Source organism: Saimiri boliviensis, chromosome 6, assembly GCF_048565385.1.
Source record: "Saimiri boliviensis isolate mSaiBol1 chromosome 6, mSaiBol1.pri, whole genome shotgun sequence".
NCBI lineage: Eukaryota > Metazoa > Chordata > Mammalia > Primates > Cebidae > Saimiri > Saimiri boliviensis.
Genome location: NC_133454.1, coordinates 43,201,986 through 43,222,041, shown reverse-complemented (window position 1 = coordinate 43,222,041; position 20,056 = coordinate 43,201,986). Strand labels below are relative to the sequence as shown.

Sequence of the window (20,056 nt, the reverse complement as noted above, 5' to 3'; positions counted from 1 at the left end):
GTTTCATGTATTCCAGCCAGACTGTTAAGGAAAAAGTGACAGGGAAGATTAACAGAAATAAAAATTTGCTCTTCTCCAATTTCTTTTTCTTAATCACAGAACAGAATGCCCTTTCCTCTTTTTTTTCTTTTTTGTTTTACATAAGGTATTTTGTTAGATTTTCTTACTGTTTATCCTAATTGAAAACAGTCCTATGGTCAGTTATATTTTCTGATTTCCTATCTCTTCCAGGTTGATAACGTGTTTGGGTTTATTTCATTAGGAACGTAGAGTGGCAGCTCTCCAAGAACTTGTTCGACTCCTGAGACCGGGTGGGAAGGCACTCATTTATGTCTGGGCAATGGAACAAGAATATAATAAGCAGAAGTCCAAGTATCTCAGAGGAAACAGAGCTAGCCAAGAAAAGCAGGAGGAGATGAACAGTGATACCTCAGTACAGAGGCTGCTTGTGGAGCAAATGTCTGATTTGGGCAGTCGAGACTCAGCATCTTCTGTTCCCTCCATTAATAACTCTCAGGAGGGAAGATGTAATTCAAGGCAAGTGTCTAATTCCAAGCTGCCTATTCATGTTAACAGAACTTCTTTTTATTCTCAAGATGTACTGGTTCCATGGCATCTTAAGGGAAACCCTGATAAAGGCAAACCTGTTGAGCCATTTGGTCCCATAGGATCCCATGACCCAAGTCCCGTGTTTCATCGTTACTACCATGTGTTCCGTGAGGGGGAATTGGAAGCTGCCTGCCGGACTGTGAGTGATGTCAGAGTTCTGCAAAGCTACTACGATCAGGGAAACTGGTGTGTGATTCTTCAAAAGGCCTGATTGCTTACCTGAACACATGATATATAAAGAAGAAATGCTCATTTAAAATAAAAAAGAGAGAGAGAGAGACTATCCCATAAAGAGAAAATTTGTGGGAAAGTACCAAAGAAACGCTGAGAAAAATTTGGAAATAGGGATTCATTAGGAGACATTCAAATGGCTGTTGTTGGCTGACATCACAGATGTGATATAGGCTCCTCCTACTTCCCTACTAGAGATGCCTTCTAAAAGTGATTGAAATAGTTTGTGCAGTGTTTGTAATTCTTGGGTAAGAGTCCAGCATTTTGAAGATAACATTTTTTAGTAAAGTGCTACTAAGTGTTCTAAATTACATAAGATTTTAGGGAAGTAATTATATCATATGTTAATACAGAAAATATTCCTGGTCAATGGAAAATTGAAGTTTTTTTGTTTGTCTGGTTTTTTGTTTGTTTGTTTTTTGTTTTTTTGAGATGAGTCTCGCTCTGCCGCCAGGTGCCAGGTTGGAGTGCAGTGGCGCAATCTCATCTCACTGCAACCTCTGCCTCCTGGGTTCAAGCAATTCTCCTGCCTCAGCGTCCCGAGTAGCTGGGACTACAGGCGCACACCACCACGCCCAGCTAATTTTTGTATTTTTTAGTAGAGATGGGGTTTCACCATGTTGGCCAGGATGGTCTCCATCTTTTGACCTCGTGATCTGCCCGCCTCGGCCTCCCAAAGTGCTGTGATTACAGGCGTGAGCTACTGTGCCCAGCTTGAAGTTTGACCTATCATTATTAGCTCAGTAAAATCATAGACAATAACCATTCTGTTGCCATACCTGACTAGCCCAGGCCTGGACATATAGCGGGTGTCCAATAACATTTAGTCAATCAGATAATACACGGAATTTAGTAGGAGCTTCATTCAAAAACTAATTTTTGAACCTGAATACATACCAGTTACTATTTTAAGTCCTGGAAATGGAGCAGTGAATTAGATAGAGCAAAGCTCTTGCCCTCATGGTGCTTACATTCTAAAAGAGGAGACGGCCAGCAGGAAAGTAAATAAATAGATACTATGTGTCAGATATGAGAAGAGGATTCACCTTGGAGCAAAAGATTACTTTAAATGGGTGAAGTAACTACTAATCCTGACTAATTTATTATTATCAAGAATTAATTGGTATTCCGAATTCATTGATCAGGGTGCTAAAAACAACCCAAATATGCTCCTTTAACTCCTTTGTTTAAATGACAAAAGTTAGAATGTGATTACTCAGGCCTAACTGTGCCCTTAGAGCCAAAGCTGTGGTATCGTTATTGGTTATTTCTAGTTTATTCATAGTTTGTCCCAATTCAGGTTCAATCAGGGGTTATTTTAAAAATCTATACAATATAGCATAATAGTAACCCATTTAACTTACCACTTGGGTCAGGTTTCCAGGAGGAACAAAGGCAGAAAGTTAACTGTAGGTCAAATTATCACATAGAATGGAAAGGCTTTTTTTAAAAGAAAAAATTTCTCAAACACTTCACTCCCAGTATTCATTATGTTTGTAGTAGTAATGCTTAAGACTGTTTAAAGAAAAATTGCTTTCCGTGGATTATAGCTGCCTATATAATTAATATATATTGTTATTAATGCTAGTGATACTGAATCTTGAAGCATCAAGTTCTCAGAAACCTGTAGTAATCAATTACAGGTTTTATATGAGAAGATGATTATTTTTGTCATAGAATTTCAGTACAACGTCCAGATGTACTGTTCTCCCTGGATGAATTTATAAGGCTCATGATATAGGAAAAGGAATATAGGGCTAAAAATAGTTTTATTTCTGATATAAATTCTGGTACTTTACATTAAAGTTCAAAGTCAAGTTACGCTAATATAAATTTTAAGATTACAATGAAAGATGATTTTTCTTTGAAGATGAAAAATATCAAAATTGATTCAAGCAGAGAGGGAAAATGGAATATGCTGAAAAACAGCATAGGAATTCAGGACTTGGCTCTAGAATCAGATTTCCTGAAAGTTGAATTCTACATCTGCCATTTATTAGCTGTGGGATTCTGGACAAATTTCTTAATTTTTCTATGCTTCAGTTTTCTTAGTTGTAAAATTGGAAGAGTTGTTATGAAAATTCACTGAAATGATCCTTGTGTAGATCATAGAACAGCATAAGAACATAGTATGCATTTGGGAAATGTTCATCATTATTATTCCCAAAGAATGCTTAAAGGGTTTTAGGTATTGAGTGATGCCAAATCTAATTTGTTAATTGTGTAATAAAAATCTATGTTCTTACTGACGTTTTTTGGTTTGCTTATTCTTAAAAGTTGAGACAGATGTTTTAAAATTTGCCACTATGATGATGGATTTCTCTATTTTTCTCTGTAGGGTTGTCAATAGCAAGAGTATAAATCTGGAAAAAGGCCAAATGTTCATCAACAGGGGAGTGAGTCTCTTACAGTCAGTTCATACAGTATGTTACTACATAAGCAATTAAAGTGAATATACTTATAAGCTGTAATATAAATGAATTTCAGAAACAATGCTGAGTAAAAGAAGCCATATACAAAATAATTTCCTAAGATTTCTGCAGACTTTAGGAGTCCTCAAGACCACCCTTACTTCTAACACCAACTACAAAGTTCAGGGTCCCCAAAAGAACACCTACACTTCTGATGCCAACTACAAGTTTGGGGTTCTGAAGACCATCTTCAGGTTTGATAATTTGCTAGAAGGCTCACAGAACTCAGAGAAACTGTTATACTCAGGGTTATAGTTTATTACAGTGAAAGGATACAAATTAAAATCAGCTAAGGGAAAGGTGTAGGGGCAGAGTCCAGGAGAGTTCCATGCATGGAGCTTTCAGTTGTCCTCTTCCAGTGGCATTGTGGACAGAACTGCCTTTTCCCAGCAATGTTGTATGATAGTACAAATGCAATGTTGCCAACCAGGGAAGCTCAGCCAAGTTTTGGTGTTCAGAGTTTTTACTGAGACTCAATCACACAGACATGGTTGACCACACATGTGGCTGACTTTTAGTCTTCAGTCCCTCTGGAGGTCAAGCTGATATGGCTTAGCCCAAAGTCCCCAGGTAAACAGATATGCTTATTAGGCAGCATATTCCAAGGGCTACAGGAACCCAGGGCAAAAGCCCAACCTCCCTTTGCATAAGGTTAACTCTACTACACAATTTCCCTTAGGTAAAAGTTCAAAAACCAGGAATATCAAAGCATATTTTTGCAAGGCTGAGTAATATTTTTGGTTAGAGGGAAAGAGTGGCTTTCTTGCATGTTCACAGTGTTTTCTTTCCCCGCCCCGGGTTGTATTTAAAATGGGTGTTTGCTTTGTGATAAACCAGTGATATGATTTTTATACTTTTTGTATCTATATTAGAAGCTTCAAAACTTGAAACAAGTGTGACAAAGTTCTAAATTAGCACAGTTGAAATCTTTAAAAATACTTTCATATCAGCTTTTATGAGGTATAATTTGCCCATAACATTAACCAATTTTAACTGTACGATTTGATGAGTTTTGACAAATATAGTTATGTAATCATCACCACAGCCAAGATGGAGAACATTTCCATCACCCCCAAGAGTTTCCTCCTGTCCCTTTCAATCAGTCCCCTCCTTCTATGGCAAATCCTGGTCTGTCCTTCTATTGCTATACTTTGCCTCTTCTAGAATGGAAGAATATACTTAGTACACAGTTGTGTCAGGCTTTTTCACATTGGGCAGTGCTTTTGAGATTCATACGTGTTCTTGCATATAATTTATTCCTTTTTATTGCTGAATAGTATTCTATTATATAGATACATCACAACTTATCCATTTACTATTCTGGATTGCTTTCAGTTTAGAACTAATAGTTTTTTTTAATCTACTATGAACATTTGAGAACACACTTTTGTATGGACATAGGTTTTCATTTCTCTTGGGTAAACCTCAGAGTTGACTCCCCTGGATCATATGGTAAGTTTATGTTTAACTTTATAAGACACGACCAAACTATATTCCAAGTGGCTCTACCGGTTTGCATTCTCATCAGCAATGTTTAAGAGTTTAATTACCCTACATCCTTGTCAGCACTTGATGTCATCAGTCTTTAATTTCAGTCATTCTAGTCGGTGTGTAATGTTCTTTTTTGCCTTAAATTTGCATTTCCATAATGACCAGTGATTTGGGGCATTTTTATATGTGCTTATTTTGCCATTTGTATGTTTTGTTTGGTGAAATGTCTGGTCAAATCTTTTATCATTTTGTAAAAATTGAGTTGTCTCCTTTTTAATGAGTTATGTAAGTTGTGAGTATTCTGGATACAAATACTTTATTACAGGTACATTTTGTAAGTATTCTCTCCCAGTTTGTGGCTTGCCTTTTTATTTTCCTAGCAATACCTTTTGAAGAGCCAACATTTCAAATTTTGATGAAGTCCGGTTTATCCGTGTTTTAAATTTTATAGATCAAGCTTTTAGTGTCTTATTTTAAAAATCTTCACCTAACCCAAATTGCTAACATTTTCTTTTGTATTCTAATCTCTGAGTTTTATAGTTTTAGCCCTTACATTCAGGTCTACCATCTATTTCAAATTAATTTTTGTTTGTGATGTGTGGTGGGAATTAGCTCATTTTTTTCCTATATTTGGCTATCTAGTTGTTTCAGCATCATTTAGAAAATATTATTTTTTTTTCCTGAATGAATTGCTTTGACACCTTTATGGAAAATCAGTTAACCATATATATGTGAGCATCTTCCTGGACTCTATTTTTTTTTTTAATATATGTGTCTATTAATATTTTTATACTAGTACCACACTGCTTTGGTTACTATAGCTTAAAATTAAGTCTTGGCACTCGATAGTATAAGGCTTCTAGCTTTGTTCTTTCATGCACTTAATAACAGAGTTTCAAAATATATGAAGCAAAAACTGATGTAACTGCAAGAAAAATAGACAAATTCACAAATGACAAATCCATAGTAGAGATGATTAACATCTACTTTCTTTCTAGAAAATTTAATAAAGAAATACATAGGAAGTAAGGATATGGCAGACTTGAACAACATAATCAGCCAGCTTTGTTGGCACTTACAGGTTGTTCAGCCAACATCAGCTGCGTACACATTATTCTCCATTACATAAGGAACATATACTGAGGAAAACCGTATTCTGGGTCACAACACATATGGAGACAAAAGTGACTTCATCTTGGGTGCGAATCCACCACGTTGACTTCCGAATAGCCACAGTACTGTACTTTTACTGTCCCTAGTGTAAAAGAACACATATCATACAAATTATAGGCTATGAGAATTCTTGCCTGTTCTGGAGGGTTGCTTTTATTGTCTTGCTGGAGAACATATACCCTTGTGGCTGGCCCAAGACCATGCCTCTGTTTGTAAATTCCTCCAATATAAACATCCTGTCTTGAAAAACAAAATTTGCTTGCCTCCTTCTTTGGTTCTTGGCTTCTTCCACATTTGGGGGCCACTTTGCATATACAGCCCTTTCACAGAACAAACAAGACTCAGTGCATTTAAAAGATTCAAGTCATACAAAATTTGCTCTCTGACCACAGTAGAATTAGAAAATTTTCTGTGATCTGAGATTTAAGAAAAAAGAGAGGAAAAAAAGGGGAATTAAGTTAAAAATTAATACAAAAAGATCTCTGGAAAAGCCTCAAATATTTCGAATCTGTATAACCCATGGATTAAGGAATAACTCAAAAGAGAAGTTAGAAAGTATTTTGAACACAATGAAAATGAAAGCACAACATACCAACATTTTCAGGATGCCCTTTGGGCAAAAAAGAGAAACTGGAGTAGGCCTGAGGCTGATGTCCTCAGAAAGGCCTGGCCTCTGGCTGGCGTCTGAGAACTTGGATTTTGGGAGAGTTCCCACCCACCTAACTGATCAGGGTGGTTGACTATACCTAAACTGGTTGTGCAAACAATATGGTGTATGGTGAACACCTCCTTTCCTTCTGGAAATCTGGAATTTGGGTGCCAGGGTGCTGATGTGGCCAGTTTCCAATAAAAACTGTGGGTGCTGAGTCTGTTAACTAGTTTCCCTGATGGTCAACATTTTACACTTTTAACTTCCTGCTGGAGGTATTATGTGTGTCATGTGTGACTCCGCTGGCAGAGGACTCTTGGAAGTTTGTACCTCATTTCCTCCAGACTTTGCCTTTTGTTGTTGTTGTTGTTGTTGTTGTTGTCGTTTGAGCAGTCTCGCTCTTGTCACCAAGGCTGGAGTGTGCAGTGGCGCGATCTCCGCTCACTGCAACCTCCGACTTCTGGGTTCAAGTGATTCTCCTGCCTCAACCTCATGAGTAGCTGGGATTACAGGCACCTGCCACCACGCCGGCTAATTTTTATATGTTCAGTAGTGATGGGGTTTCACCATGTTGGCCAAGCTAGTCTTGAACTCCTGACCTCAGTTGATCTATCCATCTCGGCCTCCCAAAGTGCTGGGATTACAGGTGTGAGCCATGGCACCTAGCCTCAGACTTTGCCTTCTGTCCCTTTTCACTTTGCTGTCCTTTTGCTGTAATAAACAGTAGCCATGAGTGTGAATATGTGCTAAGTCCTGTGGGTCCTCCTAGTGAATCATTGAACCTAGAGATAGTCTTGGGAACTCGCAACACGCTAAAATTATACATGGGAGAAATTTTTAACAGTAAATTCCCTGTATTAGAAAAGAAGAAAGTTCTTAAATCTAAGGGCCTCAACTTCTTTTTAAATAAACTAGAAAAAGAAAAGCAAATGAAATGCATAATAAGCAGAAGAAAGGAAACAAATCTCAGAACAGGAATCAATGAAACAGAAAACAAAAACAATAGAGAAAACCGTTGAAACTAAAAGTATACTCTTGAAGAAGACTCGTAAAATCAGTAAACTTCGAGCCACACTGAGCTGACCAGAGAAGGAATTTTATAGTTTTTATAACTGATTAATTCAATCAAGAAAGCATAATTTACATTCGTGTGTATCTACTTTTCAAAAGTATTATTTACTTGAAAAGGTTTTCCAACTAACAAATTTTTTTGGAAAAATATTTGCAGTAGGATTACTTTATATGACAACTCTTTTAAGTACACAAGTTTTCCATAATACATCTATTGAGGAAAATATAACACTATGTATTAAAGAAATAAGGACCAGGCGAAGTGGCTTGCACCTGTAATCCCAACATTTTGGGAGGCTGAGCAGGGAGGATTACTTGAGGCCAGGAGTTCAAGACCAGCCTGGGCAACATAGTGATACTCCATGTCTACAAAAAAATTAAAAGTTAGCTGGGTGTGGTGGTGCACACCCGTACTCTCAGCTACTTGGGAGGCTGAGGCCCGAGGGTCACTTGAGCCCTGGAGTTCAAGGCTGCAGTGACCTATGTTTATACCACTGCACTGCACTCCAGCCTGGGTGACAGAGTGGGACCCTGTTTCTAAAAAAAACAAAAAACAAAAAAGAAATGCGATCTAAATATGAGTTTGAATATTGTGTTTGAGAATTTGAGATTACAGATAAAACAAGTCAGTCATGTTGACTGAGCATAAGCATAAAAATTCTTAAAATGTGTTGTTTCGCTAATTTGAGTATTTCTCTATTCTCCGACGTTTTAAAAAGAAAAGAGGAGCCCTTTCCTTGCATCATTCCCTTTATTGCTTTTCTGCTTTGAAATAGCAACCCTGGCTGTCAGTCAAGAATTCACTGAGCAGTAAGTCCATTGTTCTTTCCAGGGTATTAGAGCAACTGACCCAACATTTTCCACTCACAGAAGTGGGGAAGAGAACATATTACTTCTCTCTACCCATTTCCATCCGCTTCTCGTTACCTAGCTCCACCTGTATCATTTTTGTTTAGTCAGAGCTGAAGAGGAATCTCCAATGTAAAATTGTGCTGGCCTTCTACAGTCTTCTTTTAGTAGAAATATTTTGATTTTGCTGTAAAAGAATTGTCATAAAGGAAGATATGACCTCCGATTAGTTTTTGTCAGTTATGACTCTATAGTTTTGTTTTGTTTTGTTTTTAGGCAGAGTCTCACTCTGTCGCCCAGGCTGTAGTGCAGTGGCATGATGTCGGCTCACTGCACCCTGTACCTCCCAGGCTGAAGCGATTCTCCTGCCTCAGCCTCCTGAGTAGCTGGGACTATAGGCGCATGCCACCACACCCAGCTAATGTTTTGCATTTTTAGTAGAGACGGGGTTTCACTACATTGGTCAGGCTGGTCTTGGACTCCTGACCTCATGATCCTCCCGCCTTGGCCTCCGAAAAGGCTGGGGATTACAGGTGTGAGCCACCATGCCCAGCTAATGCTATAGTTTTGCAGAATTATCATTCTTTAGTTAATGAGGGAAAGAAACTCAAGTTTTAGCAGAGGGTCTTGAGAGACCACAATGTAATGTATCTCATAATTCTTCCTTCCTCACTCTATTGCTTATCAACATTTGAATGAACATATCTGGGAACTGAGGGTAGGCATTATTTGATAGAAATATTTGCTTTCCCCTGAGCATTAGGAAAAATAACGAATGCATATTGGGCTTAATGCCTAGGTGATGGGTTAATAGGTGTAGCAAACCACCGTGGCACACGTTTACCTATGTAACAAACCTGCACATCCTGCACAGGTACCCTGGAACTTAAAAATTAAAAAACACATAATAGCTTTCCACGTCACTTTATACCTTATTTATGGTATGGTAAAATCAGCATTGCATAAGACAAAAGTCTAAGACATAAAAGGGGAGGAGGGAAAATGGAAAAAAAAGTTTTTAATAGAATATTAAAAGAAATAATAATGGAGCTATATGACTTGAATCATGTTTTATATGCTCTAAGAATTGTGTGTGTAGTCAGTTTCACATTGACATTCACTAATAAATTTATACAATTTGTTTATATATTTACTGATCGCCTGCAATATGCCAGGCACATTATTTTAAATAATGGATACACAACAAGATCTTACCCCCATGGAACTTACATTTGAATTCAAGGAAGTGCTATAAAGGAATGTGGTGGAATTGACAATAGGCAATACCCCTAATAATAAGTAAACAATGTACTGTATTGTAAAGTAAGGCTTTTTTTCTCAATCAGGAAAAGAAGTGGGAGGGCAGATGGGTTTCAATTTTTAAGAGTGCCCAGGATGGTTTCTGTAAGGTCACAATTGAGTGGAGACTTGAATGCAGAGTTAACAGTGTACTTATCTGGGAAAAAAACATTCCAGTCAGAGGAAAGACCCAGTGCAAAGGCCCACAGGGAAAGCCCTGCCATGGAGAACCGTAGAAGGCCAGTGTGGCTGGAGCAGAGTGAGCAAGAGTGGTTGGCGACAAGGTCAGGGAGTCATTCAGGAAGTGAGGTAGACCAGGCACGACCTGCTCAGAAGCTTTTGGTTTTCACTCTGAGATGGCAAGCTGTTTGGAGTTTTGAGTGCGTGAGTCACATACTCTGAGTTCTATTTTAAAGGGATACTCTGGCTGCCGTGTGAAGATGAGACAGTGAGAGGACCAGGCAGTAACAAAGGGGCCAGTTAGGAGGCATTTGCCATCATCCACAAACCAGATGACAGATCATGATTGGCTTGCAACAGTGTGACAGTAGTGAGGTCGTGAGAAGTGGTAGGCTTCCGGATGTGAACTTGAAAAGTAGAAGCATCAGGATTTCTGATGAGCTGGATGTCAGGTGTTGGGGCATAGAAGTTGTCAGCGATGTCTCCACACTCATGAGCATGGAACTTTTTTACAGTTCTTAGTCTGTCCTGTGGGGCTGCCATACTTTAGTCAAATGCAGTTTTGGTTTGCCTTTTCTTCTCTTTACTTTCAGGCATGGTGCTGCCCTGAGCAAGTCTTCCTGGTAATACATCTGCAAACAAACCCAGCAGTTACTTTGAGTTCAGATATTCCATGCACTGCTGAGCAGCTAGATGTGCAGCCAGTATGTGAAAACAAACAGAATGCAGTGCAATGATTTTAGACCAAGACAAACAAACACATCCAGCAATTCCAAATCATTGTATGCAATAGAAAGGCAAGTAATGGATGGCACTTTATTTTCAGTAAACTGCTAAAAAGAAAATGCTTCCCATAGAAGAGCCTAGGCATAGATGAGAATAACCTTCAATACCCTTTGCAGAAGTAAGGGGGAATAAGTGAGGTTGAAAAGAGAGAGTTAAGAGCTTTATTGCTGCCTTACCTTCTGATGTGGCTCTGTTTACAGGTCCCGAAAAACCTAAAGCAATTGTGAAAGAAAAAAAGATGTTCTGTCAGAGTGCAAAGTCTCTTTGTCTTCAATCTTGTAAAAAACAATTGGAGTTTGTCATTGATTAATATGAAATAATGACGTAGCATCTAATACAATGTTTTAAAATGTCCACTCTGGCTTTTGTAGATTCCAGCAAGAAAAATAGGGCACTTATGGAAATAAAAGCCTTTAAAATCATTTTAAAGGATCAGCATGAAGAACTAAGTAAGAGTGCTTTGTCAGGTTAAGGAAGGTGTTCTTAACCTCTGGTCCATGAATGCATTTCAGAGGGTTTGTAAATGACTTACAGTTGTGTACAAATTTTGTGTGCAGGTGCATGTGTCCGTCTTCCTTGCAAGAGGGTGCATATTTTTGTCAGCCTTTCACACATAGTTAAAAATCACAAACTATGACTCCAGCAGTGACCCTCCTTTGTTGATGCTCATGAGATTCAAAGGCAGCCCCAAAGTGTAGGCACCAGAGGCACTGATGGCCTAGGATGTAAAGGCACTCTTGGATTTTTGCAGCATACAAAGCTTCAAACGTGTGGCCGGTGTGTGTGCATGATTATCTGAATCAGTTCATGACCCAGCCCTTTGGATCCTAACTCTAGAAAGAAGACTGTAAGTGAAAATGAAAAGAGTATGTGGTATATCACTTAAAATTTTATTTATGATTAGCCTTGTGGCAGGGATAGGAAAGATAAGACAGGTCTTAACCAGGATACTGAGTATTTTCCTATAGAAAACTTCTCACCGTTTTTCCTCTGAGACAGCAAAACAAAAGAAGCCATACTGATAAGTATCCCTGTAAAATAGAGAGTAATGGACACCTATACTTTCAGGCCAATCGGAAAAAAGAGTAAGCCAATAATGTTTAAAATCCCGTTTCATAGATTGTCACTGATTAACTGGATTGTATAATAGATCAGAGATAATCCCATAGTACCAGTTGTAAGACTATCCATGTAACTATTTAAGTTATTTATTGTAACTTGTTATTTATTGTAACTTATTATCTATGTAACTTAATTATATAACTTATATAGATTATTAACTTATTAATTATAAGTATGTAAATTTCAGTACTATACTGCACAATCACCATGACTAGGGGAATGGAGTGCTGATTGGCTCAGGCTTGGGCTTTGTGTACTTCACTTAACTTGGTCAGGGAGTGGGATACCTTGCCTGGCTTCAGCCTGTCAGGACCTTCTTGTCTGTCTTTGGGTAGCATTAGTCTCACACAAATAATGGGCTTAAGAATGGGGAGAAAGTTTTCCAAAGGAAATTTGGGCTATACTAACCAGAATGGCAATGGATGCTGGGCTGCAACAAGGATTTCACTGTCATTCTAAATTTCCTCTAAAAAGGAGTTTAAATGAAACTATACTATACAGGCTTGCAGCACTGGCACTATAGTGCTTTCTGGCAGGGTAGAAATGATACAGAAGAATCTTCTGATCAGTACCACCATACCCACAGCATTAACAGCAATGCCTACAATGACAGGCAGAACAACAGGCACTACTTGGATTCCAAGTAGCAGCCAGAGAGACTTCAGTGCCACATGAAACAGTGATGACAGCAGGCATAGGATTGAAGGCATGATATATTCAAGGAGATCTCAAATTTGTGAGGACACTCCAGCATCCCTGAAGAGTTCTGTGGTCATTCTTCTGTGAAATTACACTTGGAAGTTGCTGCCAAAAAACTCCGAATATTTCCCTAAATGCAAGGAGATAATTGGATCTTTGGGTGGCAGGGGTTAATTGGTGGCACTTAATCACCAAAGGCAACGTGGGTGTGGTTACCATAGTAGATAGTAGTGTCAAAGCAGAAATCAGAATAGTCTGAATCCCAGAGGCCCATGATGTTGGCTAGCTGAATATGGTGTCTAGAAGAGAATTAGATGATAATCTACTAATTTCTTACTTGATCTCTATAAATAGAAGAGTCCTAGGTCAAGCCTAACTTGAAGCATCAAAACATGGAGTCATAGTTTCTCATTCAATTCCCAGACTTGAGCCAATTTACATACCCAGAATCCTTTGAATGAAGGGGAAGTCCAGTCCTCTTGAGGAAGGATCCTGCTGCGCTGCCAAAAATGTATACTTTTAACCTTTCTCCCAGTCTTTCCCAAAGGCACTTATGACTTTCAACCGGGGTGACTGTGTATTGGAAAAAAGGAAATAATCAGACTTTTGAGGAGTACTGGACACTGGATCTTAACCAAAACAAATTCTAGGAGACCCAAAATGTCACTGTGACCCTTCAGTTAGAGTAGGGGCTTATAGAGGTCAGGTAACAATGGAGTTTTAGCTCAGGTTCTTCAAACAGTGGTTTCAGTGGGTTCCCAAAACTGTACCGTAGTTATCTCCCCAGTTCCAAAACGAGTAGTTAGAACAGACATACGCAGCAACTGGCATAATCCCTGCATTGGTTCTCTAACCTGTGGAGTGTGGGCTGTTATTGCAGGAAAGGCCAAGGGGAAGCCGCTAGAATGCCTTTCTAGTGAAAATAGTAAACCAAAAGCAGTGCCACATTCCTGGAGGGATTGTAGATATTAGGGCCACCTTCGAAGAGGAAGGGGTGCATCTTCTTGAAGGATTTAGGGATGGTGATTCCCACCACATTCCATTGGAACTCATTTTTGTGGTGGGTATAGAGAACGGATGCATATTGGATAACAATGGTGGTTTATTGTAAACGTAACCAGGTGGCGACTCCAATTGCAGGTGCTGTTTCAGATGTGGTTTAATTGCTCGAGCAAATTAACACACTCTTTGTTATCTGACGTATAGCTAAATTAACTACAAAAATACATTTCTGGTGGGACATGGTAGTACATGCCTGTAATCCCGGCTACTTGTGAGGCCAATGCATGAGAATCACTTGAACCCAAGAGGCAGAGGTTGCAGTGAACCGAGATCGTGCCACTGCACTCCAGCCTGGGTGACAGACCAAGACTGTCTTATACACACACACACACACAAATTTCAGTTCATTTTGCTTTTTCTTAGATCACTCTAACTAAATACTGTATTATTTGAGGAGTTAAAACTATGCAATTACTTAACCTGTTTTAGTAACAAAGAAAAGCCAGGTTTTGGAGTCTTGATCTGTAATTGAATAGAAAGTATAGCTCTTTAACAACACTAAAGTCGTGGTTTAGACAGCAGCAACGGCAGCTCCTTGAAGACTCACAGAAGGCACGCCCTCATAACTAGGTACTCAAAGGTCTTCCCAGGCCTCGCCAGTCCTTATTTTGATTTCTCCCTACCCTGAACTTTATACCACAAACAGTCTATATTTCAAAATTTAGGAGTGTGAATTGATTGTCTTGCCCTGCTGTCTCCTACTCCTAAATATTTCATGTATTGATTTTTCCCTTGCCTCAAGCCTCACCTTTCTGATTTTCTCTACACTGATGCAGAAAGGAGATTTATAAAATCTGAAGATGTTTCTCCTTAACTGAACTCTGTCAGTGACTTCTAATTCTTAGCAATAAAACCCAAAATCCTGTAAATAAAACACAAAGTATAAATAACACTTTATAACTATCATCTGCTGTGTCTCCAGTCTCAATTCTCTCTGCTCCCCACCTCATACCTAGGTTTCCCTTTTCCCAAATTATTTGCCCCTTCCCATGCATGCCTCACACTTTCCCTGTATCATTTACAGAATCTTGTTCTTCTTGCTCCTAGGATATCCTTTTCTGTTTTCTTATCCTCAAATCTTACTCACTATTTAGGACCCACTTTAAATGTTATCTCCTTCATAAAGCCTTTTCTCATTTCTTCCAGATGGAAACAATTTCTTTCTCTGATTTTAAAGAGAAATCAGATGTAGTGGGAATCACCGCCCCTGCTCTTATTTATTCCTTTGTACCTTATTATATTCATTTGTGCATATGAATGTCTCTTTTATTTTGTAATTTAGGCACCCTAAGAATAGGGCCACTGTTGATACCTAGCTGGGGATCAATAATTACATGTCGTAACTATGTCATAATTAAATGGATTAGAGCTAACACTTGAGGAGTTCATATTAATATATTTGATATCTATTATATTTCTTGTATCAAGTTTAATCATCTCCCATGAAGATCATAGGTGTGTAAAATACATCAAAATCTGGTATGATAGAGGTACAATGACAGAACAACTATCTCATGCCATCTGGATTTTAACAGAAGATACATTTTCACTCTTACTGCTTGCATCATTCATTGGTTTGTTCAATATTAAGAAGTAATTACTGAATGCCCACTGTGTTCCAGGCACTGTACCTGTACTGGATAATACAGTGATTAATGAAATGGACCTGGCCCTTGTCTGCCTGAAGCTTAAAGTATTGTGAGAGGGACAAAAAATAAACAAGTTAATATTGCAAACAATTATATACTTGCAAAGTCTGATAAGTGCTCCGAAGAGATAAATGAGATTTGCCGAAAGAGAATGAAAGGGGGAGAATTCCTGCAGAATAACAAGGCTATGCAAAAAATAGATGCATTTGAATTAAAAAATTTTATTAATATATTTAGAGGGTTCAAACTTTTTAAAATACAGAAAGATATTTAATGCCTTCAACACTGAGTGGCCTTTCCCTGAAGACTTTTTCATTATTTTATAACTTTTGAACCATGTAAGTGAATTACCTGTTCAGTACCCACCACCTGTATGCCCAGTTTCCAACGTGGTGCTGTCTCCAACTGTGAAAGGAAATGGCTCCTAGTAATCTCTGCCTTTTGGGATTTCTGCCCTTGTGTAATTCCTTTCCTTTCAATGTGGGCTAGATATACAGACATGCTTCTTTTAAACACAAGGCGGTAACAGTGATGGGATGTCGTTTCCATGATTAGATTGCAAAAGATTGACTTCAATCTTGCTAGCCAACTCTCTATTTCCATCTTGGCTTGCGTGTTTGATAGTGTCAGCTGTCACTTGGGAGAGGCCACATGGAAAGGAACTGAAGGCAAACCCTTGCCAACAGTCAGTCAGGCACTGAGGCCCTTAGTCTAACAACTCTTGAGGAAATGAATGCTGCCAATAACCAGAATGAGCTTGGGAGTAGAGTCTTTCCCAGTTGAGACTTCAGATGGGACTGCAGACCTGGAGTTGATACTTTGATGGCAACCTTGTGAGGGATAGTGAAGCAGAGAAATCAGCTAATTTGTATCTAGATTCTTAACCCACAGAAACTGAGATAATACATATATATTGTTTTAAGCTGCTAAGTTTTGGGGTTGTTATGCAGCAATAGAAAATAAATACACCAATCTTCAGCTATTACCAAAAAAGTATATACATTAAAAATTTGTATATACATCAATAAAATATCTGTAGGGAAAATGCTAATGTGTGGGATTGCTGGGTCAAAGAAAATGTGCACCTGTAAATTGGTTTATTGTTTTCATATTGCCCATCAAATAATTAATACCACTTTATAATCCTGCTAGCAATATATGAAAATACTTTCCCATCTGGATTTGCCATTAAAATTTAGAATTTTTTTGTGTGCCAATTTGAAAAGTAGAAAATTATAGCTCAGAGTATATTAATTCACATTTCTCTTATGAGGAAGGTGGAACATATTTTCATGTATTAAGCTATTTATTAATCCTCTTCTGTGAATTGTTTATTTGCACCTTTGACTGTTTTTCTATAATTTGTTAAGTTTTTTCTTTGTTGATTTTTAGGGATAAGTCCTGTGAGATGAGTTAATATCTGATTTTCCAGTTTCTTCTTTTTCTTTTGCTTATGATATAATTAGCCACATATGTGACGTTGGTGTTAATCTTTTCTTTAATGGTTCTAGATTTTTAATCAAATTTAGATTTTTCCCACTCTAACATAGTAAGGAATTGCCTTGTATCTTCTGCCATGCTCCCACCTCATCCTTAAATGCTAGTAATTTTTTTGGCTTCATTTTTTATATTTAAATATTTGATCCGTTTGGTATTTATCTTTGTTTATTCTATAATATAAGAATCAAATTTATTCATTTCTCCTAGATGGCTCCTCAGTTGACCCAATACCATTTTGTTAAAAAGCCTATATTTGTCTCACTGATTTAAAATGCTGCCTTTGCCATATATTAATCTTCTCTACATATTTGGAATATTTCTGTACTTTCTAATTTCTTTCATTATTTCTCTGTCTACTCATGTACCAGTTCTATAATGTTTTAGTTGTTAAAGATTTATAATATCTGCCAAGCCTAGTCACCTCCCTCTTTTCCCCCCAATTACTGTTACCCAGTTTCCTGTCTGTCTGCTTTGGGTTGTTTAAGATGTGAACTTCTGAGTCATCTTGTGTAATTTAAAAACCCTGTTGGTATTTTAATTGAGATTATATTAAATTATATACTAATTTAGGAAAAATTGATATTTCTGTGATGTTGAGTCCTCTAATCCCAAGGACATGGTATTTTAACTAGTCATTTTTTGTGTCTTTATATGTTTTAATATTTTTCGAACCCTAATTTCTGTGTACCAGTTTTGGATCTTCCAATTGTAATTTCCAGTGAGTTCTTTTGATATTTGCACATATCCAGTCACATCATATGCGAATAGGACAGCTTTAACTTCTCATTTACAGTTTCTATGACTACTTTCTCTTGCCTATTTGTGTTAGCCAATATCCCCAGTACAATGTAAATAATAGTGGACACAGAGATTATTTTTGTCTTATTTCTACTCGAGTGGAAATAATTGTAGTGATTTTCATGAAGTATGCTGCTGGTTCTGGGGCTAAAATGACTAAAATTTTATTATAACATCTAGTCTATTTCTATTTTATTGAATTTTTTTAAAATGAAGTGTCTTATTAAAAATTTTTAAATGCGGCCGGGCGCGGTGGCTCAAGCCTGTAATCCCAGCACTTTGGGAGGCCGAGGCGGGTGGATCACGAGGTCAAGAGATCAAGACCATCCTGGTCAACATGGTGAAACCCCGTCTCTACTAAAAATACAAAAAAATTAGCTGGGCATGGTGGCACATGCCTGTAATCCCAGCTACTCAGGAGGCTGAGGCAGGAGAATTGCCTGAACCTAGGAGGCGGAGGTTGCGGTGAGCCGAGATCGGACCATTGCATTCCAGCCTGGGTAACAAGAGCGAAACTCCGTCTCAAAAAAAAAAAAAAAAAAAAAAAAATTTTAAATGCTATTTGAGCCCTCGAGGACCTAAGTGGAATTATTTTTCTTGTATCTGTAATCTGATATTTTAATGTCAGTCATTTAAAAAATTTTCAGGTAAACTCCACCTGTTGTGATGTGCTTTTTCTTTTACTAGGCTAATATTTTAATCAGGATTTTTGCATAGATATTCATAAATGAGAAGCGTTTGTAGTTTTCTTTTCTCTATAGTTCATGCGAGGTTTTGGTGTCAATGTTATACTCTCTTCATAAATAATTTGGAAGTTTTCTCTCCACACATCTACTTCCTCCACTCCACTCCTTGAGCTCTAAGATAACTGGCCTTAGAATGGTCTGCTCCTTAAACGAAATTGTTAGAATTCTTTCAAAAAGCAATTTGAGGATGGGTGTGATGGCTCATGCCTGTAATCCCAGCCCTTTGAGAGGCAGAGGCAGGCGAGCACTGGAGGCCAGGAGTTGGAGACCAGCTTGATTAACATGGAGAAACCCCATCTCTACTAAAAATACAAAATTTAGCCAGGCGTGGTGGTACACACCTATAATCCCAGCTACTCGGGAGGCTGAGGCAGGAGGACCACTTGAACCCGGGAGGCGGAGGTTGCAGTGAGCTGAGATGGCGCCATTGCACTCCAGCCTGGTCAACAGAGTGAGACTCCGTCTCAAAGAAAAACAAAAAATGAAGCAATTTGAACCTGTTTTTATTAAAATCATTTTTTTTCATTGGGTGGGGATTAGCTCTTTGATAAATTCTCTGTTTCTTCTATGGAAATATACTTTCTGCCTCTTCTAGGGCCAGATGCTATATCTTGAATATTATTCCTTTCACCAAGACCTTAAAATTATTTGCACAGAGTTGAGCAAAGTGGCCTATAGATATTTTAGTGTTTTTTTTTCCTGTTGTTACTTTTTCTTACCATTTCTTATTTTGTGTTTCTCTGCTTTCTCTCATTATCACTTGATTCAGTTAGCAGGTTTTTTTTTAACTTTCCTGTAACAAATTAGCTATTAGATTTATTTCTTAATACAGTTTTTCTATTTTCTAACTCATTGATATCTTTCCTACTGCTTTCCTTTTTTTATTTATTTTTATTTGTCCCTTATATTGATGTAAGTATTCAGTTTTCATCTAAGTTCTTCTTTAGGTTCTGATAATGTTTTGTTTTCATCATGATAGATTTAAAAGAATTTATCAACTTCCATTTATGTTTTAGAGATGAGTCTCACTCAGTCACCCAGGCTGGAGTGCAGTGGTGTGATCATAGCTCACTGCAGCCTTGATCTCCTGGACTTAAGCAATTCTCCTCCCTCAGCCTCCAAAGTAGCTAGTACTGTAGGTGTGCACCACTGTGCTTGGCTAATTCTTAAAATTTCTTGTAGAGACAGAGTCTTATTATGTTGCCTAGGCTTATCTTGAACTCCTGGGCTCAAGGAATTCTCCTGCTTTGGCTTCCCAAAGTGCTGGGATTATAGATGTGAGCCACTGTGCCTGGCCTGTATTTTGTTTTTGATCAGAGTTACTTCCATGAAAGAGTTAAAAAATTTTCAGTCATAGTGCAAACTTTTATTTTGTATGAGTTTCTAATCTTACTGAATTTGTTATCAGAGAATGTTGTCTATGTTGTTTCTACTTTTTACAATTTATCAAGGCTTGGTTTGCGGCCTAATACATTGTTAGTTTTTGTGAATGTCGGGGCATTTGAAAAGAAGGCATTTATTTTGGGGATAGAAATCTAGATCAGATCTGCCTTATTTATTATCTTATTTGTGAGCTCTCTTTACTTTCCAAATTTAATTAAAGTCACCCCTAGCTTCCATACACCAAGATTACTAGAAAGTCCAAAATCATTTAACATGGCCTGTTTAAGC

The 20,056-nt window shown here is 37.9% G+C and overlaps 1 protein-coding gene across 9 annotated transcripts in view; it reads left to right on the top strand.

The window, feature by feature from the left end:
- The window catches only part of ALKBH8 (alkB homolog 8, tRNA methyltransferase), a 112,667-nt gene that overhangs the window by 65,219 nt on the left and 27,392 nt on the right, over nucleotides 1-20,056 (top strand). For 2 of the 9 annotated variants that reach the window (XM_003923750.4, XM_074400514.1), the window contains exon 12: nucleotides 263-3,089. The exons of 5 other annotated variants lie outside the window; for them this stretch is intronic. In XM_003923750.4, coding sequence (XP_003923799.3) covers nucleotides 263-820 — 558 coding nt within the window. In that variant the 3' untranslated portion in view covers nucleotides 821-3,089. Of the gene's footprint in view, nucleotides 1-231; nucleotides 3,090-20,056 lie in introns of those variants that run through there. 2 more of the 9 variants (XR_012518025.1, XM_074400515.1) reach the window with 2 other exon arrangements.